The 24,402-nt window shown below is 61.8% G+C and overlaps 1 protein-coding gene across 1 annotated transcript in view; it reads left to right on the top strand.

Annotated features, from left to right (window-relative positions):
• Positions 1-23,241, top strand: part of STARD10 (StAR related lipid transfer domain containing 10) — a 42,345-nt gene extending 19,104 nt beyond the window's left edge. Inside the window, exons 2-7 of the mRNA XM_062196671.1 lie at positions 960-1,267; positions 19,964-20,111; positions 20,481-20,584; positions 21,156-21,273; positions 22,561-22,613; positions 22,819-23,241. Coding sequence (XP_062052655.1) covers positions 960-1,267; positions 19,964-20,111; positions 20,481-20,584; positions 21,156-21,273; positions 22,561-22,613; positions 22,819-23,064 — 977 coding nt within the window. The 3' untranslated portion in view covers positions 23,065-23,241. The remainder of the gene's footprint in view (positions 1-959; positions 1,268-19,963; positions 20,112-20,480; positions 20,585-21,155; positions 21,274-22,560; positions 22,614-22,818) is intronic.
• The last annotated feature ends 1,161 nt before the right edge of the window (positions 23,242-24,402 follow it).

Here is a 24,402-nt window from a genome sequence, read left to right as displayed (position 1 = left end):
ATCGCCGTGTTGCCCTGGGGCGGTCGTCCAGCCTGTTGAGCGCCTGCCGGTCGGAGGGGTGTGTGCACGCACCTTTCGATCCCTGGGGGCTCTGGGAACAGCTAGCCGGGCGTACAAAGGTGGTGGCAGAGGTGCGTACCTGAGAGGATGGGAGGGGGTGGAGCGAGGGGCTCACAGTGAACTTTCAGGGTCCCTCTGGTAGCGGCGCGTGGCCCTGGCTCTCAGGGCCCATTTTCTCTTGGCCCCTCCTCACGGGGGCCCCAGTCCCGGCCTGGGGACCGACCCTCCCGGGGCGGGCGGGGGCGGGCACTAGGACCCGGCGGGGCGGGGCGGGGCCCGGAGCTCTGGCCGCTTCACCTCCGCAGCCTGGAAAATACCGAGCGGCGCCGCGCGCACCCCGAGCCCCCGAGCCGAGCCCGGGGGGGAGGGCGCGCGGGGCGGGGCGGGCGGCGGCACCCACTGCTCCTCCCCCCAGGGCCCCCCGCGCGGCCCCCGGTCGCCCGGGCAGCGGCGGTAGCGGCGGCGGCGGCGGCGCTCGCACCCCGGCCCCGGCGGCCCCGGCGGAGCAGCGGGCACAGGTGAGCGGCCGGGGCCGGCCCGGCGGGCGCCGCCCCCGCCCCCGCCCCGCCCCGCGCGCCCCCCGCGCCGGCGCCGCTGCTGAGTTAGTTGAGCCGGTCCGGGCCGCAGCCGCGCGGGGGGCCCCCGCCGCACCGCCAGTCACCTAGGGGCCCCGGGTCCCGCCTGACTCCCGCAAGCCCCCTCTCAATCCCCACGCCGGCCCCGGGGAAGTCTGAGGTCCTTGGTGCGGGGTGCCCCCGCCACTACCCTGAACCGGTCTGCCCTCCCTGGGGAGGGGGGGTGCAGCCCTGCCACCCTCCTGCGCTCCACTCGCCAGGACCCCGCGCCGCCCCACCCGCGCCCCCAGTGCACTGACTGCCGTCCCCAAACCGGTCTTGCAGGTCCCAGGAAGGTGGCGTCAGCATCTGCAGCCGCGTCGACGCTATCGGAGCCTCCGCGGAGGACCCAGGAGAGCCGGACTAGGACCAGGGCCCTGGGCCTCTCCACCCTCCCCATGGCCTCCACAGAGCCCCAAGGGCCGCGGCCGGTCCTGGGCCGGGAGAGTGTCCAGGTGCCCGACGACCAGGACTTCCGCAGCTTCCGGTCCGAGTGCGAGGCCGAGGTGGGCTGGAACCTGACCTACAGCAAGGCTGGCGTGTCCGTGTGGGTGCAGGCTGTGGAGATGGACCGGACACTGCACAAGATCAAGGTAGGGGTGCCCTGCTGTGCTGCCGCCTCTGCCGGGCCCTCCTTCCTGCTTCTCACACCCCAGCCTCCCGGCCCCTGTCCAAGGGCCGCAGACACCTGGTTGGGCACCTGGGCCCAGGTCTCCTGCCGGGAACCAGGAAGAGGCCTGGCGTGCTGGGCCAAGCCCACATCTCACAGCTGCGCCAACTGAGGCCCAGAGAGGGGCTGTGACTCACTCTGGCTCACGTGCAGCTGGCCCCTAGGGCCCACCTGGCCTGCTCTAGACCAGTGCCTTCGCTGAGAAACTGGATCCTTCCCTCCGCCAGAGCTGAGTCTCCTTCCCGACTCCTGCACGCTTGGGTCCTCAGGCTCTGCTTCCTTCTTGCCTCGCTCTTCCCGTCCCCCCCCCCCCCCCCCCCGTTGTGGCTGCTGCATCCTGAAGGCAGGGCTTGCACGGTTGGTTAGGGGTGGGCTGGGCAAGCCAGCTCAGGGACAGGCTGCCCACCGTCAGGCCCGCACGGACCTCTCCTCTCTTTGCCATGATGGGGCAGGCGTGGGATTTGGGACCCCATACACTCAGCTCCCATGAGAGCTAGAAGGTGGAGGAGTTGGTGGAGACCCTGGCCTAGGGCCTCAGTAGCTGCCTCCGGCACATCTGGCACCTCTGTGAGTGGCAGCTGTCAAGGGGGCTGCGTAGCTTCGCAGGCTCCTGGCCATTGGCTGTGCCCCTCTTCTCCCTTCCCTTGCCTGCTGTCCCCCTGTGCTGTCTCCCTGAGGTCTGAGGAGGAACCTGTGCCTGTGGCCAGGGGACCGGGCACTTGTCTCAGACCGGCACCCCCTTCCACCCGGGGCCTGATCACACCAGGGCCTGAGCGGCCTGACCTCTCCCCTCTGGCCTGTGCCCTTCTGCCTCACTTGGCCTTAATCCTTTACCACTTTGTCCCCTCTTGGTCTTCTGCCTGTCCTCTCTGCCATGGCTCTGTCTACACTCTGGCCGTCTGACGCTCTGCCTCCCTCTGGGACTCTGTCCAGGCCGGAGGACCCTAGGGTCTGGCTTTGTGTCTGAGCCTCAGAAGGGGAAGGCAGCTAAGGTGTCCTGGGTTGGGGCTTCCCAAGGTCAGGGGCAGATCCTGTCCCGTTTGGGTTCCCGGCATCCAGCGTAGATGGAGCTGGGATGTTGGCTGAAGGAAGGAACGGGCAGCAGGGCGGTGGTGAGAGGGCCTGGCAGGGACCTGAGAGGGGTTTAATGCTGGTGCGTGCGGCACAGTGGGCTGGGAAGTGGGGGTTCCCCACCACGGAAGGCGAAGGTCTGAGCAGAGTCCTGCACTCCCACCCTCTGTGTCAACAGGGCGGAGCTGCCTCCTCCATCTGGCTTGGTTAATGAATAAGCCCCAGGCCAGTCCAGCACTGGAGGTGGCAGGTCTGGGGGCCTGGTTGCCGCAACAGGCCCCTGGTGACCAGAGCAGACTTGCTGGGTGGCCTTCAGTGGGGGTGGAAGGGATATGGAAAAATGCGGGCATCATAGGCTTCTAGGCGGGGTACATTCCATCCCCAGCAGCCCAGACCCCCAACTGAGACGGAGCAGAGGTGGGAGGTACCAGAGGGCCCTTCAGTCTCTGTTTTACACTCTCCCCCCCAACACTGGGGTGCAGGTGAGTACACTGAGGCCCAGAGACGGGCAGAGGCCAGCCCAGGGTCACGTGGCCAAGTCCCAGCAGAGCCTGGCCTGGCGCCCAGCTCTCCAGCCCCCCAGCCCAACCCTCTGATGTCTTTCTTTTCGCCTCACGCTGACCACCAGCTCTGCTCCCCACAAGAAACGGAGAGTCGGGGGCAGGAATGAGAGGAACCCAGGCCAGGGAGGAAGCTGGGAACTTGCTTATGGGTATCCCAAGTGGCCAGCCTCCATTGCTGGTCCTCTCAGCACAGCCAGATGGACTCTGGGAGATGGGCAGAGCCTCTGAGCGCATCCCCAAGATTCAAGGAGTTCCAGCTCCTGTGCAGCTAATCCCATTTCTGCTGAGAGCCTCTGCTCCGAGCCATGCGTTCCTCTGGCCCTGTAATTTACCCTCAGGCCCGTCCCTGTTACAGAGACCGTGAGGTTGCAGCCCTGGCCTGCGTGGGCTCCTGGTGTTGCTCAACACCGAGGCCTTTAACCTCATCAATAACTCTGAAGCCCTGAAGGACGCGGTGTTCTCATCAGCCCGTTCTTGTCCCACAGATGAGGAAGCTGAGGTCCACACAAAGGCGTGGCTTTGCCGAGGTCATGCAGTGGGTTTCAAGCCAGAGTCACTGGGGTGATCGGGTCACTCAGCCCTCCCCTGTCTCCTGCCCCAGTCTGCAGGGCGGGCCCCTGGCACTGAAAGCCAGCTGCTCTCTTGTCGTGCTCTGCGCTGACCAGGGGGTGGGGGGAGTCCACCTATCTATTCACCCAATTGACTTCCTCCTCCTCATCTCCCTCCCGCTTCCCTCGTGTCTGTCCAGAAGCCATTGTGGCTCTGGGCCCAGTGATGAGAGCCAGGACGAAGGGAAGGGGCAGCTGGAGGCCCCTGCCACCCCCGCCCTCCACCCGGCCCCCAGTCTCAGCTGGTCCCAGCCCTGCACCGTGCTCAGAGATTCAGGCTCTGGCCCAGGGGCAGATACTGAACGTGGATCTTGGTCAAGGCAGAGGGCAGTTTGGAAGCTGAACTCTGGTCTCTGAGCGCCCAGGCCAGGCTTCCCCTTGGCGCCTGTCATGGTATAAGAAATGGCAAACCAGGTGTTTGTGCCACTCATTGAACGAGGACTGGCTGGGGTCCAGACCTGGCTGTGTTGTCCTCTTGCTGTGTGTACGTCCCTGCCCCTCCCTGGGTTATTTGTCCGTCATAGGTTCCTCCTGGCTCCAGGCACCTCCGAACTCAGCATCCGGGCTGCCCTGCCCCGCCCTGCAGGCTCACGTGCTTAGGTTCTCCTGGTGCCTATCCTGTGCCAGCCTCCTGTGTGGCCATATGAGAGGCAGAGGAGACCCGGACTCTTCCTCAAAGGTTTTTTTTTTTTTGTTTGTTTGTTTTTTGACAGGCAGAGTGGACAGTGAGAGAGATAAAGGTCTTCCTTTTTGCCGTTGGTTCACCCTCCAATGGCTGCCGCGGTTGGTGCACTGCGGCCGGCGCACCGTGCTGATCCGATGGCAGGAGCCAGGTGCTTCTCCTGGTCTCCCATGGGGTGCAGGGCCCAAGCACTTGGGCCATCCTCCACTGCACTCCCTGGCCACAGCAGAGAGCTGGCCTGGAAGAGGGGCAACCGGGACAGGATCGGTGCCCTGACCAGGACTAGAACCCGGTGTGCCGGCGCCGCAAGGCGGAGGATTAGCCTATTGAGCCGCGGCGCCGGCCTTCCTCAAAGGTTTTTAGACCTTGGTGCAGAGAGGTCAGACAGTGCCAAGTGGTCCCTGCTCTCCCCGCTGCACAGGGAGCAGGTTCCCCAGCAGCCTTGCAGAGACTGGTGACAGCCTGTGCCTACGACAGCAGTGGACTGCATCTGCATGGCCAGGGTCTTGAGGGGCCTGGTTCTGGAGCAGATGGGAGAGGCCTTTCAGGAAGTGGCTGAGAACCTGAGGTTCCTGTTGCTGTAGGAAGCTGGATAACGGGCACCTGTCTCCTCTGACTTCCTGTCCTGAGGCTCCTCCCCTTCCCTTTAGTGCCCCCCTCCCCCCAGGTTCCAACCTCCCCCCAGGTTTCAAGCCAAGGCTCAGGTCTGCCCCTCAGCAGCTGATTGTGTCCCCCCTGGGAAATGCAGGGTGGTTCAGGGATCCCCAGGGGCCCTGCTCGAGGTTAATGGGGAGGGTGGGGGCAGGGCCAGGGCCAGCTGCCTGCTTTGTGTCTTCTCGCTGTCTTCACTGTGCTCCGGCTCATTAATCCCACCAGGCAGACCTAGGAGTCCGCTTGTGTAAGGCCAAGCAGCCAGAAATGGCTGAAGCTGGATCAGAACCCAGGGCCTCGGGTTGCCAAGGCCTCACTTTGCCCAGGCATCGGGCCTGGTCATTAACAGCATTGGGCCCCTCCATCCCTATGGCTCACATCTCAGCCTCAGTTCTTGGGTCTCCCTGTGCTGTGTCATTGTGGGAGGGTGCCCTGGGGGGACCCAGCTGGGCAGGAGCCCAGTCCCTGCTGTGTGTGCCCTTAGGGGTCACTTCTCCCTTCTGGGTCAGTCCTATCTATGATTTCAGGGCTTTGGCTTGGAGAACCCAGCCCCTGGCATCTCTACAGGGCTGTTTCCCACGTCTGCAGGAAGCTGCCAGGCAGGTGGTGTGCTCTTCGTAGGCCTGGGTGGGAGGCTGCACCGCTGGACGCGGGGAGGACGATAGGTACGACCTTGCCAGTGTGTGCCATCAGACAGGTCCCAGGAACCCAAGGCTAGACCCTGAGGACCCCTGCCCTGCCTGGCTCTAACGCTGCCTTGGCGTGGGGCCAACTGGAAGATAGAGCTGCGGGGGCAGGACCCAGCTCCTCTGTGTGCTGACCTTGGGATGGGGAAGGGAAGGGAAAGGGCAGAGGTGCTGGTAGTGCCAGGGACACTTCCCTGGAGGAAGTGCCGGGGCTGAGGTGGAGCGTAAGAGACAGCACAGGGTCCCGAGTGCAGGCTCCGGGGCCTGGGACGGGGCCCTTGCTCGGCATCCCGTCCTCATCTGCCAGCTGCCTTCAGCACTGCATCTACTCATTCACTCACTCGCTCATCCAGCGAGCCTCCGCCAGTAGCCTCTTCCCGCCCGGCCCTGCGCTGGAGATGGGCACAGAGAGTCCCACCAAGCCCTGCCCTCAAGGAGCGCCCAGCTGGGAGCTGAGATGGGCACTCGGCCCAGGAGCTGTGGAGCCCCATGGGGCCACCGAACCAGCTGTGCGGGTCAGGGAAGGCCGAGGAGGAGCGCTGCTTTGGCACTGGGTGCAGCATGGGGAGGAGATTTTGACAGGCTCAGGAGCATTCCCTGCGGGGAGCAGCTGTAGCCAGGAGGTGGAGGCGACACACAGGGGCGTGCGTTTGGAGAGCTGTGTGTAGGTGGCTCGGTATGGGGCTTGGGGCCCAGGTGTCTTAGAGATCCTGGGGTGCCAGAGGAGGGTTGTAGGTAGGGGAGCGGGGGGTGGTGGTGTATGCTGCTGCTGTAGTTGTCTAGGCAGAGGCGGCGAGGCCTGCACTAGGCAGGGTTTGTGGGGAATGAAGCCAGGGATAGAACCCAGAGAGATTTTGGTGTTGTGATGGCCAGAAAGTGGTGGCTCGGGCATGACTGCTGTTGTACAGGCTGTGAGCGTTGTGTGGGCTGGGCCCTGGGGTGCTAGGGATAGAAGTGCAGCCCCCTTGGCACTGCCCCAGGGCCCAAGGAACCCTTGTGAGGGGGGTGGGGTGGGGACGTGTCTACTCTGTGTCACCCTGGGCCTCGAGGAGCCCCCAGCCCCCAGCCTGGCTCCCCAGCCTCCAGCCTTTAAACTTTAACGAGCCCCAGCTCAGTTTCCAGCCGAGAGTCTTTAAACTTTCAGGAGATGAGAGGAAGGGGGAGTCCTGGAGACAGCTGGGTTTGCTTTCTTCCCTTGCGGCCAGGGCTGTGGGTGCCCTGGGGATCTGGGGCCTTGGCTGGGCCATTCCGGCTTGTCCCGACGGGCTGGTGGTCACGGAGCAGACAGGGTAGAAGCCCTGTTCCTAGACAAGTGGTCCCTGACAAGGTGGGGGCAAAGCAACTGGGACCAGGTGTCAGGCTGGCAGCGTCCTCAGCCCCCTTGGCACCTCTGAGCATCATGAGCAGTTTGAGGTCCCCAGTGGAGGGCCCCATGCCAGGGGAAGTCCTCTGCCTGTCACTGCAGAGAGCCTGGGGCTGGTGGCACAGGGCAGGCAGAGCTCGCGCACAGCCCTGCCCCCCTGCCTCGCAGCCCGTCTGTGGAATCCTCATGTCCTCGGCCCAGTGCACTGCGTCTGTGTGCAGGGACTGCCTCCTCCCGCCATGCTGCCTCTGCTCTCTGCTCAGGTGCCTGGGTTACTTCATGTCTTCCTTTGGGTTTCAGGGCCCCTCCCCCTCCCCCTGGTTCCCCGAGGTCTCCCACCATCTCCTGTACCCTTGAGATTGCCCAGGACCTGGTGAGTGTCGGGGTGGGAGCCTGCCAGCCAGGGGGCACGGGGTTCACGTGTTCATTCCGCACGCGCCTTCAGCACGTGGCGTAATGGCAAGCGCTGCATTCCGTCCAGGAATTTAGTGGCAGACCACACAAATTAGACCCTGCTGCTGTCCTGGGCTCATATCCTGGGGGGGAACTGAGCACAGAGGAGCCGGTGACTAAATGAGGCAGCAGTGAGCTGGGAGCACCGTGTGGCAGGCCCCGGTCTCCCCCTCCTCCCCCTCCTGGAGGGCCGGCCTCTGACAAGGGCTGGTAAGGGTGCGTGGAAGGTGTGTGCATGTGAGCGTGGGACTGCGTGTGTTTCTGTATCTGGTGTTACTCTGTGTGTGTGAGTCACACCCCCTCACTGCAGAAGCCGAGTTGTTTCTGATCCAATTCTGTCTCAGCTGTCTCACAACCGCCCCCGCCCCCGACCTGGCTCAGCCCTGGCTCTGCCCCCCAAGCCCACTGTCCTTGCCTTGGACTGTCTGTGTCTCAGGGCCTTTGCTTAGGGATGCGCTTCTAGCCCAGTCTCTGCTCACCTCTCCCTGGGTGGAGACTGCTTCTGTCCCTGTGGTCTCTGTTTGCCCCCTCCCCTCCCCACCCCCACCCCGTTTTCCCCATCCCCATTGTTTATCCATTCAACAAACCTCCTTGCACGCCTCCCGCCTACTCTGCCAGCCACTGTGTCATACTGGGGGCCTGGCAGGGAGGTAGATCGAGGCCATGACGGCCCTTCGTGGACAGGGACTTGGATTCAGGCGGAGGGAGGCCAGTGGCCCACAGCCTAGGGCAGGGAGCCAGGACTTTCTCCAGCCCTCAGTACTGGAAGTGGGAGCCGTGGGGGCTCAGCAGGAGCCAGGAGCAAGCTGAGCCCAGGATCAGATGTGGCACTGAGAGTGGGGAAGAGTGGAGGCAGAGGCAGAGCGGGGAGGATGTTTGAGTTTGGATTTCATCTTATTCTGGAGGCAGAGAGAGAGAGAAAACAGGCAGCAGAGGCTTCCCTGCTGGGCGATGCCGTGGGCAGCTGTGGGCTGTAGGAAGTGCTCTGGCTGCAGGGGACAGATTGGCCTGGAAGCCAGGAGCTGGGAGGAGGATGCGGCTGCAGGCAAGGACCAGGAGGCCTGCCTGGGCCGGCGAAGGGGCCGTGGGGACGATCGTGGCCGGGCAGAGCTGGTGAGCATGAGAGGAAGGGAGGTGTCCAGAGCCGGGCCAGGTTCCGGGCACAGGAGGGGAAGGGAGCGGGCATGGGGCAGAGTCTGCACTGGACGGGGTGAGCGGGATGAGGCCCGAGGGCTGCTCAGAGGCGTTGAGGTTGGAGCCCAGCGCTTGGCTGGAGAGCCGAGGAGGGCGTCATGGCCACTGGTGGGCCCCTTTGCTGGCGAGGTGTTGATCCTTGTGTGTGTCGGTCACTGGTCTCCCCAAGCCTCTTCTTCTCCCGTGGATCTGCTTCTCTCCACCTCTCCCAGCGGCCTCCTTCCTCACTGGAGTGGTGAGGAGTGGGAGGGGGTTGAGGTCGGATGTCAGCTGGGTGGCCAGGGGCGGGGCGGGGCTGGAGGCAGCGGGGGATGAGTCACTGGCCAGCTGGGAAGGGCCTGGCTCCAGGGCTCAGGGAGCCAAAGGGAAGGCGGGTGCGGGCGGCAGCACTGCCGCCCACCACCACGGTCTCGGGGGCCCACTTTCGAGGAGAAGATGGGTCAGGGGCGTCTGCGGCAGGGTCCGCTTCCCTTCTGGAGGGGTCACTTTGCAGATGGGGCCACTGAGGCCAGCAGTGAGGAAAGGAGACCCTGCGCTGCACACCACACGCGGGCTCTCTGTGCTCCAGCTCCCCTTCCTGCTCCTCTCTCAGCCACAGAGAGCCCCTGGCATGGACCCCTCAGGGACAGGCCTCAGCTGCCCATGTGCTGGCCTGCCTGGGACTTGTTGGGCCCCTCACAGAGCAGGGTGTGGGCCTGGGGGAACAGTCTCGGGGTGGGCTTTGGGGGGGGGTCTCTGGGCTCCCGGCCGGCCCCCTGCATTTGACCTCCCGAGCCACTGGTAACCTGTAGGTAGAGTCGTCCCTGCTCCCAGGTGGCCGCATTCACTGGATGGATGAATGAACGAACAGTTGCACCCAAGGGACAGCTCCGCTTCCCGCTCCCGCGCTCGGTCACCCCGGCACGCACTCTCTCCTTCCCGGCCAGTCCGAGGGCTCCCGGTTCACAGCCTCATGCCCTCCCCTTTCCTTTTCAGCTGGGTACCACCTGCTGTTGTGCCCACCTTCAGGACTCAGCGTGCGTGTGCGTGCATGCTCTTCCCTGAGCCTGCATCTCCAGCTTCTCCCCTGTGCTGACCCCGCAGGCTCAGCCCAAGCGTAAGAGGCCCGAGTGGCCCTGGCTCCCATGGGCCTGGCACGGTAGAGTGGGCTCAGCCAGAGGATGATGGGCGAGGCCGGGTCAGCCCAGCATCAGCACCAGCCACCTCAGGCCCCCCTCGGCTGAGTGCAGGCTTTCAGGACCAAGGAATAAGAACTCTGGGCTTCCGGACAGCACTTTTTCTCTCTCTCTCTTTTTTTTTTCTTACGATTTATTTACTAGGGGCCAGCATCGTGGCATGGCCAGTAAAGCTGACATCTGCAACAGCGATATCCCATATGGTACTGATTCATGTCCCAGCTGCTCCACTTCTGATCCAGCTCCCTGATATTGGCCTTGGAAAAGCAGTGGAAGGTGGCCCAAGTGCTTGGGCACCTGCACTCACATGGGAAACACAAATGAAGCTCCTGGCTCCTGGCTTTGGCTAGGCCCAGTCCTGCCCATTGCAGCCATCTGGGGAGTGAACCAGCCAATGGAAGAACTCTCTCTCTCTCTGTTTCTGCCTCTCTTTCTGTACTCTTTCAAATAAATCTTTAAAGTAAATAAATAAATTTCCCAACAATTTATTTATTTGAAGGGGATAGAGAGGGAGAGAGACGGAGACCTTCCATCTGCTGATTCACTCACTAGCCAAATGGCTGTGATGGCCGGGGATATTGCAGTCCAAAGCCAGGAGCCTGGAGCTCCATCCCGGTCTCCCATTCAGGTGGCAGGGATACAAGTGCTTGAGCCATCTGCTGCTGCTTTCCTAGGCGCAGTAGCAGGGAGCTGGATCGGAAGCAGAGCAACTGAAGGTCAGACTGGCCCTCCCCTGAGGGATGCTGGCGTCATAGGTGCCGGCTTAGCATAACACCAGCCTCTAGACAACACATTTTTTGTTTTTAAGGTTTTATTTACTTAATTTGGAAGTCAGCGTCACAGGAGAGGAGGGAGAGAGAGAGAGAGAGATCTTCCATCTGCTGGTTCACTCCCCAGATGGCCACAAGGGCTAGGGCAGGGCCAGGCCAAAGCCAGAGGCTTCTTCCGGGTCTCTCACATGGGTGGCAGGGGCCCAAGTACTTGGACAATCTTCCGCTGCTTTCCCAGGCCATGGCAGAGAGCCGGATTGGAAGTGGAGCAGCTGGGACTCAAACCGGCACCCATCTGTGGGATGCTGGTGTTACAGGCTCAGTTTAACCCGCCATACCACTGAACAACACTTTTAGTTAGGAAAGCAAAGTGCAGTTTTTACATCTTGTATATACAATATCATAGCCACAGTCACAAGAACCTAAAAATGAACAACGAATCACCCAGAGCCTCAGCTCCCTGCGCGGAACTTTTCCTTGGTTCCTGCCAGCCCTCATTCAGAGGTGTATAATTTATGCATAATTTAAGCCACGGTGCAGGTACTTGTTTGTATCCTGTTTTGTTCACTTAGCATTGCGTCTGTGGAAGTTTCTCATATTGCTACGGAATTATTAATTCACGAACATTTCCGGCAGCTGCTCCCTCCCAGGTCTCTCGTGGGAGCTAGGCTGCGGAGCTGGCTCAGTGCAGCCCTGCCTGGAGGGTCCGCTGCCCCGATGGCGAGGGTGCCCAGTCCTCCTGCACCGAAAGGGGCCCACTGGTGGGTGCGGGCCAGTCTGACCCTCGGCGTCATCTGCTCGCTGCACACGCAGTAATAGACACGTGCGTGTTGTGGCAGGCGTTTTTCCTTAGATTTTTTCCCCCGTGAGTATAAATTCCTGGTTTTGGGGTTCTGAGGACTGAAATGAAAGCCACATTTGTATGATTTCTAGAGTAGTTGCCGGACTGCTTTCCGGAGTAGTGGAACCCACCTTTGCTGCCACTTACTGAAACACCTTTGCCACCTCCTCACGAGCAGTGGCTGTGCCGTAGCTAGTGTTGCTGCTGATGTCCCATGGTAAATTAGAAGGTCAGTACAGTTGTAACTAGCTTTGCTTTGGCTGTCAGACGGTTGCAGACCATAAAGCAAAGCCCAGGGTCTCCCCTGGTATTTCTGAGACACCCCTGAGCCCTGTGCCCCTTACAGGAGGGTGATGGCAGGAGCAGTAATGTCCCCAAGCACCGTGAGAATGGACGGGAGGCCAGGGCCTCGTCACAGTGGGCCTCCCTGTGACCTGCGCAGGAAGGCCAAGGGCCGAGGCCCTGCCCTGGTGTTCGAAAGGTGACAGCGGCTCGCACACCATGGCCTCTGCTAGCTCACCCGTCCAGCCTGCCACCCAGCCTCAGCTCGCCCCTGAGCACTTGCCGTGTGCCGAGGGGCCTGGGCATTGCGGTACATTGGTGTGTGACCGTGTATGCTGCGGGAGCGGGGTGGCTGGGGAGCAGTGGGCCCCTGGCCCAACGTGGAGAATTTAGGGACAGGGCTTGGGGCTCGCTGCCTGTGCAGGGCCCGGCCATGCTGGAGTTTGAAGGAGCTGCAGGAAAGGGCCAGGAGGGGAGTCCTGGGCAGTGTCATGTGAGGAGGTACCCTGTACCCCTCCTGCAGGCTCCTCCCCCAGCTCAGTGCCCTGATGGGTCATGGGCCTCTCCGTTCTGGGGTCCCCACTACAGGCAGGTGCTCTGTCACTTGGACTTACGCTGGCCTCTCTGTAGAGGGCTCTTGGCATTTGTGATGTTTCAACTTTGTTCCTAAGGACCAGCAGGGAGCGTGTTGCCCCTTGGGCAGGGCCTGGGCAGGCAGGGCAGGCCGCGGGGCCCCGGGCTGGAGCTGCCGAGGGCTTTGTGTCCGAGCCTCATCTAATCCTCACGGTGCTACTCTGAGGGTGGATGATCCCCGCTTGACAGATGACGCGCTTGGGACTCCGGGCTTGTGTCCTTGGCCCAGCCAAGGCCACACCGCCAGGATGTGGCAGGGCGAAGCGGCCGTGTAGACCGTGACCTGAGGCTGGTGGGGTTGGTGGGGCTGCCCCACGGCTGCAGGGCACAGAGGGGCTTCCCAGTGGGTTTCCGAAGAGCACGGCCCTGCCTCCCAGCACAGTGAGGTCTGAGGCTTGAGTCAGGAGGACCCTTTGGCACTTCTGAGTGCAGTGGGTGCAGCACAGTAGCATTGTGGGCTAAGAGGCTTCCCGGTGTCAGCACGCTGGATCTGGCTGGGCCGGTCCTGCCCCGATGAAGGCCAGAGTCCTGACACTGTGGGGTCAGGTGCCCCTGGGCTCTGTTCTCTGCTCCCTCGCCATTAGCCATGTGACCTTGACTAATGACCAAGCCTTTCCAGCCTCTTTCAGCATCTGTAAGACGGGGACAGGGATTCCCACCCCGGTGTTGGAGGCTCACAGGTGCTATCTGTAAAAGACTCCGTGTGGTGCTCTTGGCAGCGGGCAGGGGCGGCTGGACTTGAACTCCAGCCGCAGTGGGGCCCAGGGTCTGGTGCTCCAATCTCCTTTGGGGGCTGGTGAGCTGCATGGTGATCTGGAGCCTCCGTCAGGACTGTGTTGGCTGGGATCCCTTGTGCCCCGGCTCCTGCAGGAGCTCGGCCTCTCACTTGAACCAGGTTCTGTGGCAGGGGCTGGGGTGTCAGCAGTCGTTCAGAGCCAGCTGCTGAAATGCAGTGTGGTGAGGCGTTAGCACGGCCTGCAGGTGTTTCCCTGGCCCTGCTCTGGGCCTCAGTTTCCCCAGTGAAAATCTGGAGTCGCTATTGAGGAGATCGTCTCCTGGGTTGCCTGGACTCTGGGGTAGTCCATGACCCTCCCCCAACCCTCCAGATCCCACGGGTCAGGATCTTGGCCCCCTGCCGTGGAGGGTCTCGGGGGAAGTGTGGGTGCCCATGTGCTTGCTGTTGTCCTGGTGGGCCTGCGGCTCTCACAGCCAGGACCCAGCCCATGGAGGGGGCCTGTCGCCTCCCCCTGGTGGCAGTTTTGTCCTCCTCTGGGGTGGAGGGAGGTGAGGGGTAGATTGAGACATAGCTGGCACACTGGACCCTGCTCTGTCTGTATTTGTGTAGTAAACACTGATAATCTGGCACCTGCTGGATTCCTGTCTAAAATGCCCTTCTCTGCCCTTTCAGGGCCTTGACTCTTTTTGCCCAGTCCCTGTGCCTCCCGCTCTCCCAGCCCTGCTTGTCCTGGTCTTTTTCTTTTCTTTTCTTTTCTTTTAAAGATTTATTTGTTTATTTCAAAAGGCAGAGTTACAGAGGGGGAGGAGGAGGGGGAGGGAGAGAGGGAGAGAGGGGAGGGAGGGAGAGACGGAGACAGAGATCTTCCAGCCGCTGGTTCACTCCCAGGATGGCTGCAACAACCAGCTCTGGGCCAGGCTGAAGCCAGGAGTCAGGAGCTTCATCCAGGTCTCCCAATGGCAGTGGATGGCAGGGGCCCGCACGCTTGGACCATCCTCCACTGCTTTCCCCAGGGGCACTAGCAGGGAGCTACATTGGAAGTGGAGCAGCCGGGACAAGAACAGCACTCCTGTGGGATGCTGGTGTGGCAGGCGTTGGCCTTACCTGCTACACACAGCGCTGGCACCCTGCTTACTCTCTTTTGTGAGTTTGTGTCCCTGTCCCTCTTACCGCTCTGCTTGGCTGGGCCTGTCTGGGGAAAGTTGTTCCCCGCTGCCCAGCTGTAGGCTTCTGAAAGTGCTGAGTGGGTGAATGAAAGGAGGGGCTCTGTGGGAACCAGGATGAGGCACCCCATGGAAAGAGATATGTGCAGAGCCCCTCCTGGTGTGGGAGGGCAGAAGCCTGCCCGAGCACTTACGTATCACATTTGGTCACAGCGTTCCGTCCCCCCTGTAGGTATTGTTTTATTTTATTGTATTTATTTATTTTTTTTAAGATTTACTTATTACAGACAGAGAGATCTTCTATCCGCTGGTTCACTCCCCAAATGGCCACAACAGCCAGGGCTGGGCCAGGCAGAAGCCAGGAGTCAGGAGCTTCATCAGGGGCCTGAGCACTTGGGCCTTCCTCGGCTGCTTCCACCCTCATTTGCATATGAGGAGACGGACACTCCTGGGATCAGAGCCTGCTGGAGTCCCCCTAGTGGTCATCCTTGCTGGACCCAGAGATTCTGGGCTGTTCCAGCCACTCAGGCCGACTCCACCTCAGGGGATCTGGAGAGAGTGCAGCACCAGCGGCCACGGCCTCTGCGCCCCAGTTTTCTCTGCCGTGAAATGGGTGTGTAGCAGGCTCCCTGCTGTGACCAGGCCTGAAGGGCTGGCTGCCCCCACGGCTCCTAGGCGGAGCAGCCCGGTTCTGTTCTGGTTTCCAGGGGGCGTCCCAGGAACCCAGTGAGATGAGCTAATTCGCCCAGGGCTCCGTGCCCTCCCCCCCCGTCCCACCCCACCGCCTGTCCCTCCCCAGGCCTCTTTTAGGGTGTGGCCAGGCCACGGTCAGCAGAAGCAGAGCTGGGTGTCATTTCCTGCCTGGCGGGGGTGAGGGCCCACTGCGCCAGGCTGCGGACGCCTGCGGACACTGCCTGACCTGGCCGGCTGGCTGGCCTCTCTCAGGTTCCTCACCTGGACCACCACAGCCAGTGTCCGGCCCCCAGGCAGGGCCGCGCTGCTGGCCTTCCTCCACAGGCATCTGAAGCCAGCGCTGCCACCTGGGCACCCGGTCTGTGTGTGTGGTGGCTCTGCACACCTGCTGCTGCCCCCGCCAGGGCTGTCAGGATGCAGGGCCGCACCGGGGTGCAGCTGGCCCTGGGAAGGGGCGGTCACAGGTGCGATTCCAGCTCGCAAAGCTGAGCCCTGCCGTCGCCGCCCCTGCGCTCACTCCAGGTCCAGGATCACGCCTGAGAACGCGCACAGCCAAAGCAGCATGCACATTGGGGTTGGGAGGCATTCTGCTGTCCTCAGACATGCACTGAGCGCTCCTGGGTGGGTAAGAGCACAGGGGTGCAGGGAGGCCTTGGTGGTTTTAACGCTTGCTTGCTTTTGTCTTCAGTTTGTAAAATATTTGACAGGCAGAGAGAGAGAGACAGCTCCTTTTTTTTTTTGGACAGGCAGAGTGGATAGTGAGAGAGAGAGACAAAGAGGTCTTCCTTTTTGCCGTTGGTTCACTCTCCAATGGCCGCTGTGGCTGGCGCATCTCGCTGATCCGAAGCCAGGAGCCAGGAGCTTCTCCTGGTCTCCCATGTGGGCGCAGGGCCCAAGCACTTGGGCCATCCTCCACTGCCTTCCCGGGCCATAGCAGAGAGCTGGCCAGGAAGAGGGGCAACCAGGATAGAATCCGGCGCCCCAACCAGTACTAGAACCTGGTGTGCCAGCGCCGCAAGGCGGAGGATTAGCCTGTTAAGCCACGGCGCCGGCCAGAGACAGCTCCTTAACCAGTGGTTCACTCCCCAGTGTCCACAATGGCTAGGGCTAAGACAGGCTGAGTCCAGAAGCCAGGACCTCAGTCCAGTCTCCCATGTGGGTGGCAGGGACCCAGCCACTTGAGTCGTCCCTTGCTGCCTGCTGAACGCTCATTGGCAGGAAGCTGGGATCGGGAGCAGAGCTGGGACTCAAACCTCAGCACCCAGATGAGATGTGGGTGTCCCACAGGGTACCCTAGCCACCGGGCCTGAGCCCGCTGTGGGCCTGGGCCTCCTCGGCCGCTGTCTGAGATGTGGGTGAAGTGTTTCACCCTTGGAGCTCCAGTTTTCTATGAGGCAGCACATAGACGACACCAGGGCCGTAAGTCTGGGGTGTGGCATGTCTGGTGCGGCACCCACACCTCTGTCCCTGTCACAGAAGGGCCTGGCTCAGCCTTTCGCCGTCAGATCACTCCCCTTGCCTTGTTCACTGTCACTCACTCGCGTCGCCTTAGTCTGTTGTAGTCCCCGTCATGCCCCTGCCACCTGCAGGCCGGTTGTTTGGGCAGAGGTCCCTTGTTTGGGGTTTGCCTGGTGTTTCCAGATGGTTCCACGTACACCTGCATCTCTGGCAGAGGCGTCACGCGAGGGGTGCCTGTGTTCTTCCCATGGAATCCGAGGCTGCACCTGGGACCTGTCCTCACGCTGGTGCTGTTCACCGGGCTCGCTCGCCTAAGGTGGTCTCTGCCAGCCTGCCCTGCCATGAAGTAAATTTCTCTGGAATTAGTAAGCTTTTGATAGCAAAGTACGCTGAAGCGGTGTGTAAATACCCCATCCCTCACCAAACATGCCGTTCATTTATTCATGTCGCTACCTACTTTGGTTTCCGGTGTTACTCAGTGGAATGATAATCCATCACTGTTGGAATACACAGCTTGTCCCAGAAGACTTGGAAGCCCAGGGCAAACCCGATGAGCTGGCCGCTGTGGCGGTGGGGCCTCACAGTGGTCCCCGTGACCTCCGGACAAGGTCTGTGTCATTCTTCCTCTCTGACGCATGGAGATGCTCCATGCTCATTGTCTATTTCCGTCACCCCAGCCCTGGAGTCACCATTTCTTCGAGAAGACCCAGAATGGAGGCATTATTGAGTGTTCGGCTGCACCGCCCATGGGAACTCGGGCCAGACAGAGCGCAGTCAGTTAGCCCGCACACCCTGGCCCTGGCCCTGGCTGTTGTCTCTGCCACAGTCACTGCACACGCCCCCTTCCTGGGCTGAGCCACCCCACTCCGCACTCCCACTGGGTGCCATGGGGCATGTTCCATTTCCAAGCTGGGCTTCTCCATAGCTGGAGAAGGCTGGGGACTCATCTCTGGCTCCTCAGGCTCAGTCCAGGCTTGGAACCGGGGGCTGGCTCCATTCATGCCCCTCCCGGACAGGGAAAGGTACTTCCTCAGGGTCTCACAGTGAGTGCAGGCTGGAGGCTGGCCTTGAACTTCGGTTTTCTCGATTCCAAAGTGGGGCTAAGACCTCAGAGCACTGTGCGAGAAAGGAGCGGGGTCCCTGGCACAGGGTGAGCACTGCTCAGGCCCTCCGGGGACCTTCTCTTGAGCACTTAGTCGTCCCTGCAGAAACAGCGCAGTTGATGTGAGACAATCAGAGCTACAGACAGCAGAAAGAAAACCACATATCTTACCGTTCAGAGAGGCTCACTTTTTAAAGATATGTTTATTTGAAGGAGTATCAGAGAGAGGGAGAGCTTCCACCTGCTGATTCACTCTGCCGACGGCCACAACAGCCGGGGCTGGGCCAAGCTGAAGCCTGGAGCCAGGAGCTTCACCCAGGTCTCCCACATGGGTGGCTGGGGCCCAAGCACTTGGGCTATCTTCTGCTTCCCTTCCCCGGCCATCAGAAGTGGAGCAGCTGAGACGTAAACCGGCACCCATGTGGGATGCTGGCGCTGCAGGTGGCAGCTCTACCCACCACACAACGCCAGCCCCAAGAGGGCCACTGTTAACAACACTGCTGCCTTTGCCTTCTGAGATTCTTCTATACATATTCTCCCCAAGTGAAATGAACATATTTTCTTTCTTAAAATCTATACACTTTTCATTTTATTTGAAAGGCCTGCGCGCGCGCACACACACAGATACAGGGAAGGAGAGAAAGAACTTCCATCTGCTAGTTCACTCCCCAAATGCCTATAACAGCCAGGAACATGGAATATAATTTGGGTCCCCCACCACAGGTGACAAGGACCCAACCACCTCAGCCGGCACCGCTGTCTCCCAGGGTGTAACACATCAGCAGGATGCTAGAACTGGAAGTAGAGCTGGGACTCGAACCTGCACTCAAGGGCTGTGGGCTTCCCAGGGGACATCTTAGCTGCCACAGCGAATGCCCTCCCTGTCACCTGCTTTGGACAGGCAGCGTTCATTTCCATAAGTTTTCACTGAATCTTAGAGCACATCTGTATGTCACCAGTTGTCCCAAAATGTCACTTTATTCTTAAAGATTGATTTATTTGAAAGGCAGAGTGGCACAGAGATAGGGAGAGAGAGAGAAAGCTGTGTTCCATCAGCTTGTTTGCTCCCCAAATGGCTGTAATGGCTGGGGCTGGGCCAGGCCAAAGCCAGGATCCTGGAACTCTGAAACTCCAGCCAGGTCTCCCACATGGGTGGCTGGGGCCCAGGCAGTTGGGCCGTCCTCTGGTGCTTTCCCAGGCACAATAACAGGGAGCCGGATTGGAAGTGGAGCAGCTGGGACTCAAACCAGTGCTGCAGTATGAGATCCTGGCGTGACAGGCAGAAGCTTAACTGGCTGTGCCACAATGCTACCCTGCCCCCCCCAACCCCATGTCCTCTACAGCTGCATCCAAATCAGTATGGGACCCAGGATCACACTTCCCATGTGACTGCTGCGTCTCAGTGTCGCCCAGTCCCTTGGCTATGACCCTGAGCTGCAGGAGACTGGGCCAGTAGCCTTGCAGAGCATCTCACTCTCTGTCTTTGCTTGTGTTCTCATGGTGTCACTTAGCTTGTTTCTCTGTCCTCTGAGGTCACATCTGGGGCTTGACAAGTTTCTTGGTGGCTGGAATAAGCCACAGGGGTAGGTGCATCTTTTCCTGTGGCATCCTTTGTGGCACCATGGCCTAGTCCTCCCTCGAGTCTTTGCATGTGTCCCCTGGGAGCAGAAAGTGCTGTGTGGGTTCCCTCTGCACCATCTGAATGCCAGTTCTGGGAAACCGTTTTAAACCACATGAGATAACTGGTTCATTTGCGGAGGGAAACTTGATCGCGGAGGTTGGACTCTGGGTGAGAAAACAGAAAAATCACAGAACAAGGACACTGACCAGCGTTTCATCTTGCTGAGTGCAACTGAGGGAAACCTGGTCCTGTTTGCACTTGCTCCCCGGACATGTGATCCGGGTTAAATCCCAGCGCTGCTGCTCACCAGCCGGGTAAGCTTGGGCGAGTTACTTAACCTCTTTGAGCCTCAAGTTCCTCCTTGGATTTCTTGTCTGGCAGAGTTGCTGGTTGGGTTCCATAAAACAAGTGCTTGGCCGTCTTCTCCCCAAGATGGAAAGCCCTTTGAGGGCAAGGCTAATAAACAGAAAGAAATCGAGTGCTTTCTGTGTGGCCGGGCGACGAGGACTGTGAGGAGAAAGGTTGCCCGTTTAGGCCCCTCTTTGCCCCTGATACTCTCACTGCATACCTGTGCCAGGCTCCACGCTGAGTTGACTGTGAGCCTCTGCCCATGAGCAGCGCGGCTCCTGGCTGTGGGAGGGCACAACACAGAGATTCAATGTGGGGGAACCTAAGAGTCTGGCTGGGAAGGCTTCCTGGAGGAGGAGACTGGGTCGAGGTGGGGAGGTGGTTTCTGGAAGCAGGCGCTACCCATCTGGCACAGGCGGCTTCTGGGGGAGCTGGCCAGGGCACGTGGCAAGAGTGCACCCCGCCCTGCCTGTCGTCCTCCCTGCCCGTGTCCCCCGGCCCTGACAACGCCGTTGTCTTTCTCCAGTGCCGGATGGAGTGCCGCGACGTGCCGGCCGAGACGCTCTACGATGTCCTGCACGACATCGAGTACCGGAAGAAGTGGGACAGCAACGTCATTGAGACCTTCGACATCGCCCGCTTGACAGTCAACGCAGATGTGGGCTACTACTCCTGTGAGCAGGCCCAGCACACAGTCCCCTCCAACTTCCCTCCCGGTGGCTCCTGTCGTGGCCAGGGAGACCCAAGGGCTGAGACGGAGGACCGGCCCCCCTGATGTCCCTGTTCATTCCTGGACACTTAGGTGCATACTCGTGTGCATTCGCGGACTCCTGTGGACATTCCACACACCGCGACACACGCACACCCACAGCCGTGCGCCCAGCCGTGGCCACACGTTCCTTCCTAGACACACGGCTCTATGTGCACTTGCTCACAGTGGCACTGGTTGGTTTCCACTCGCACACACCGGCAGGCCTCCCTGCACATCTGGCCTCCGCCGTGCCCTCTCACAGCTTGCCTGAACACTCCCTTGCCCTCCACAGGGAGGTGTCCCAAGCCCCTGAAGAACCGTGATGTCATCACCCTCCGTTCCTGGCTCCCCATGGGCGCTGATTACATCATTATGAACTACTCAGTCAAACATCCTGTGAGTCCAGCCGCTGGGCCTGCTGCATGGCCGGCCGAGGGTGCTACTGTGACTTCCCTAAGCCCTCGGTCCCCCCCAACTCTTTCCTGTGCAGCCAGGACAGTGGCTTCTGGCTCCTGCTGAGGCTCCCGTGTGGATCGGGAGAGGGCGCCGGGAGAGGGCGCCGGGAGCCTCTCTGGGGGGAGGGTGGGCTGGGCTGGGCTGACTCCTGCTGGCTGCACTGGAAAGGCTGAGAGGCAGGGTCCTCCGGGCTTCCACGAGGCCAGGCCGCCATGATCTCCCTGGTGTAGGGGACAGGCAAGGACAGCTGGCCCGGGCCCAGGTGAGTGTGTGTGCTCAGGGTGGGGGCTTTCCCCAGGGGAATAGGGAAGCATCGAGAAGAGAGCAAGGATAACCTGGTGTGGTTCTTCCCTCGCTCCTCACCCCACCACCTGCCTGACCTGGCATGGACGCTTAAGGAAGTGAGCTACGAGCTACTGTGTGCCTGTGTCATGTGTACTTACCAAGACGGCTGGGCTCCTCCCTCCCCCCCCCCCCCCCCAGCTCACTTCCCTGTGCCTTCCATCCCCAGAAATACCCACCTCGGAAAGACTTGGTCCGAGCGGTCTCCATTCAGACGGGCTACCTCATCCAGAGCACGGGGCCCAAGAGCTGCGTCATCACCTACCTGGCCCAGGTGGACCCCAAAGGTGAGGGCTTGGCCTGGCAGCCTGTCCTGGGCTCCTTCCCGTGGCACGGCAGAGGGGCATCGTGGAGAGCTGTTTTGTGTTCTGGGAGCTTGTTGGAAGCGAGGATTGTGACTTTCCAGTGGTTTAGAGAACTTGGGCCGGGGTGCTGCCGCTGCTTCTCTGAGCACGCTTGTGGCTCTCCTGGGCTCCCACATGCCCAGGCTCTGGCTGCTCCCGCTCTGTCTTGTCAGCTCCCAGCCTCTGGCCGTGCTAGGAGCCTGGGTGTTCCAGGCTATCCTCTCCCCCACCATGGCTTCTGGGGCAGCTGACCACATGCCTCTCTGCTGAGATCCAGGTCCCTGTGGCCGTCGGCCCCCGGCCATTTCCCTCAGGGTGCGTTCTGGGCAGCTGAGCTCACCGCTCTGCGCTCTGCACTCGCCACTGCCCCTCCTGGCCCCGTCCCCCTAAGCCTGCCCCATCCTCAGCGCTCGGATCCCGTCTGCTTCTCCAGGGTCGCTGCTGACACTCACTCCCCTCACAGTCGGCCACCAGAGGAGGGTTCTGGAACGCACTCCTCCGTCCTTTGCCCTCGAGCCCTCTCGGGCTTTCCCTGTAGTCCTGCTGTTTTCCCTGTAGTCCTCGCCCTCTCTCCCCTCCTTGTCCGGGCAGCCAACTCCTCAGCCTACACACACAGCTCTGTGCCCCTTCTTCCCCCGCAGGGCTGCCTCCTCGCCTGATCCCCAGGGAGTCACTGCCCCCTGCTGGGTGGGCCCACTCCCCAGCACACCATCAGGCCCCAGACGGGTGTGCCTGTGCCCAGGGGATGGTTAGGCCCCCTGCTTGCTTCTCTGCCCGGGTGAGCCTGGTACCCAGTGCTCTCCTTCAAGGGAGTGTGGTGGAGCAGACACCTGGGAACGAGGCCGAGCGGGGCGCTGGGCTATGGGGCCGGGCCAGTTGATCAGCCAAGGGGACAGTGTGGTCAGGGAGGGGTCTGGAGAGACCGAGCCTCGGGGCCTTCCCAGCAGAGGGGTCAGTGTAAGGGGAGGGAAGGGGCCAGCTCAGCCGCCCTGGCTCGGAATTGCAACCCAGGGTAGCCCCTGGCTTACCCAAGGTTCCCTCGTGTGCTTGCCTTTCGTATTCAGTGGAGGGACATGGGTGCAGAATTGAGCCCGGGACCTGAGGAGGGAGGAGTTGAGGATGCGACGGTCTCCCCTCTTCCTTCCTATCCCCCCCCCCCCCCCGGCTGAGGGCGGGCGGGCGCCCGAGGCCTCCCCCTGCCCTCTCCTCACGCCCTCCCTGCCCTCTCAGGCTCCTTACCCAAGTGGGTGGTGAATAAGTCGTCTCAGTTCCTGGCGCCCAAGGTGAGTGGCCCTGGGACTGGGCGGGGGCTGCAGGCTGCGGGAGAGGACTCGGGGATGAAGGGTGGGGCCGAGGGCGGAGTGAGGGCCGAGGGGCGGGGTCACGCTGGGAAAGGAGTCCCAGCGTTGGGAGCTGCCGGCGCGGCCGGAACGGGAGCGGACACCAAGAAGACCTGGTCCCCCGTCCCGCGCCCCGGCGGGCCCGCAGGCCATGAAGAAGATGTACAAGGCGTGCGTCAAGTACCCTGAGTGGAAGCAGAAGCATCAGCCGCACTTCAAGCCGTGGCTGCACCCGGAGCAGAGCCCGCTGCCGAGTTTGGCGCTGTCGGAGCTGTCGGTGCAGCACGCGGACTCGCTGGAGAACATCGACGAGAGCGCCGTGGCTGAGAGCCGCGAGGAGCGCGCGGGCGGCGCGGGCGGGGAGGGCAGCGACGACGACACCTCGCTCACCTGAGCGCGGCTTCGCTGCAAGGACCGGACCGGACAAGACGGGCCGGGCCCGGGGACCGCGGGTCCTCCCGCACTTTCTCCCCTCCACCCCCGCCCGCGCCTCGGGGGGCACTGGGCTCGGGCCCAGGCGGGCGCTGCGGCCCGGCTGAACACAGCCCCAATAAACGATCCCACAGCCTCAGCCGGCTCCTCCCTGTGCGTGCATGCCGCCTCCCGCCCCCGTCGCGACCGCGCCCCGCGCCCCCGCCTCTGTGGATCACATCGGCAGTGTGGTTGCTGCTCACCTGGCCTTTGATGCTTTAGGCCGCCGCTCGTTTCCCACGTGCAGCCGCAGCTGCGGCGGGGCCACCGCGCCCTCCTGGCCCTTCCTCCCCGGCTGTGCTTCATCTCACTCTTCATCTACGTACTGGCCACTGCCCTCGGGGAGGGAGCAGGCCTGGCCAGAGCCTGGGCTCAGAGGGTAGAGGCGGACTGGACGCGGGGGCCGCCACTCCCCTGTCATCGCAGAAAGGAGGGTGCAGAGCTAAGGGTGGGGCAGCATGGCTTGGAGGAGGGAGGGTCTTGGACTATAGGGCAGGGCTCTGTGATTTGTGCCCTCCTTGGGTCATCTGAGACCTCAGGACTGCGGGAGCAGAAGTGGTGGGACCTCTGGCTCACAGGCCCCATCCCGGTGCCCATGCTCTGAGGTCTGGGCATGGCTGCCTCCCCACCGTGCCACCGTCTGTGGCCCTCTGCTGCCCAAGGGACACCCCACCGCCAGGTCCAGAGGAAGCCCCTGCGCTCCGCTCATCCCGATGGCTTTGTCCCTTTATGATCCTGGGGCCCAGGCGGTGCCCCTGAAAGAAGGCACAGTCCTCTCAGAGTCCACACTCCCCCCCCTCCCCCCCCCCCGGGTGCAGGGTGAGTGGCCCCTGGAGGTGGGTGAGAGATACTCTAACCGGCCAGGAGAGGTTTCACTCCCAGCCCAGCCTGGGGGGTGCTTCTCGGGGCCTCACTCCCTAAATCCCTGGCCTGGGCTGGTGGGTTTTGCCTGCCAGCAGAGCGTGTGGGTGTGTGGGCGTGTGGGGTGGGGGAGCTAAAAGGGCTACATTGCCTACCATGGGGCCCGGCAGGTGGCAGGGGCTTAAATGAATGGCACCTTCCTCCTCTCAGGGTAAGCCCCCCGGCCACCCAGTGTGCACGTGGTGGAGCAGAAGCCCAGAGAAGTTAGAGCTCTGGCTTGGCCGGCCCCGAGGCAGCCTTCAGCCCAGGGAACCTGGGGCGCTGGCACTGGGCAGGACACTTTCCCACTGCCCTGCCCCTGGGGCTGTGGTACCTTAGACACGTGTGGGGAAAGGACTTC

Source organism: Lepus europaeus, chromosome 7 (genome assembly GCF_033115175.1).
Source record: "Lepus europaeus isolate LE1 chromosome 7, mLepTim1.pri, whole genome shotgun sequence".
Lineage (NCBI taxonomy): Eukaryota > Metazoa > Chordata > Mammalia > Lagomorpha > Leporidae > Lepus > Lepus europaeus.
This window is presented reverse-complemented; position numbering and strand designations above follow the sequence as displayed.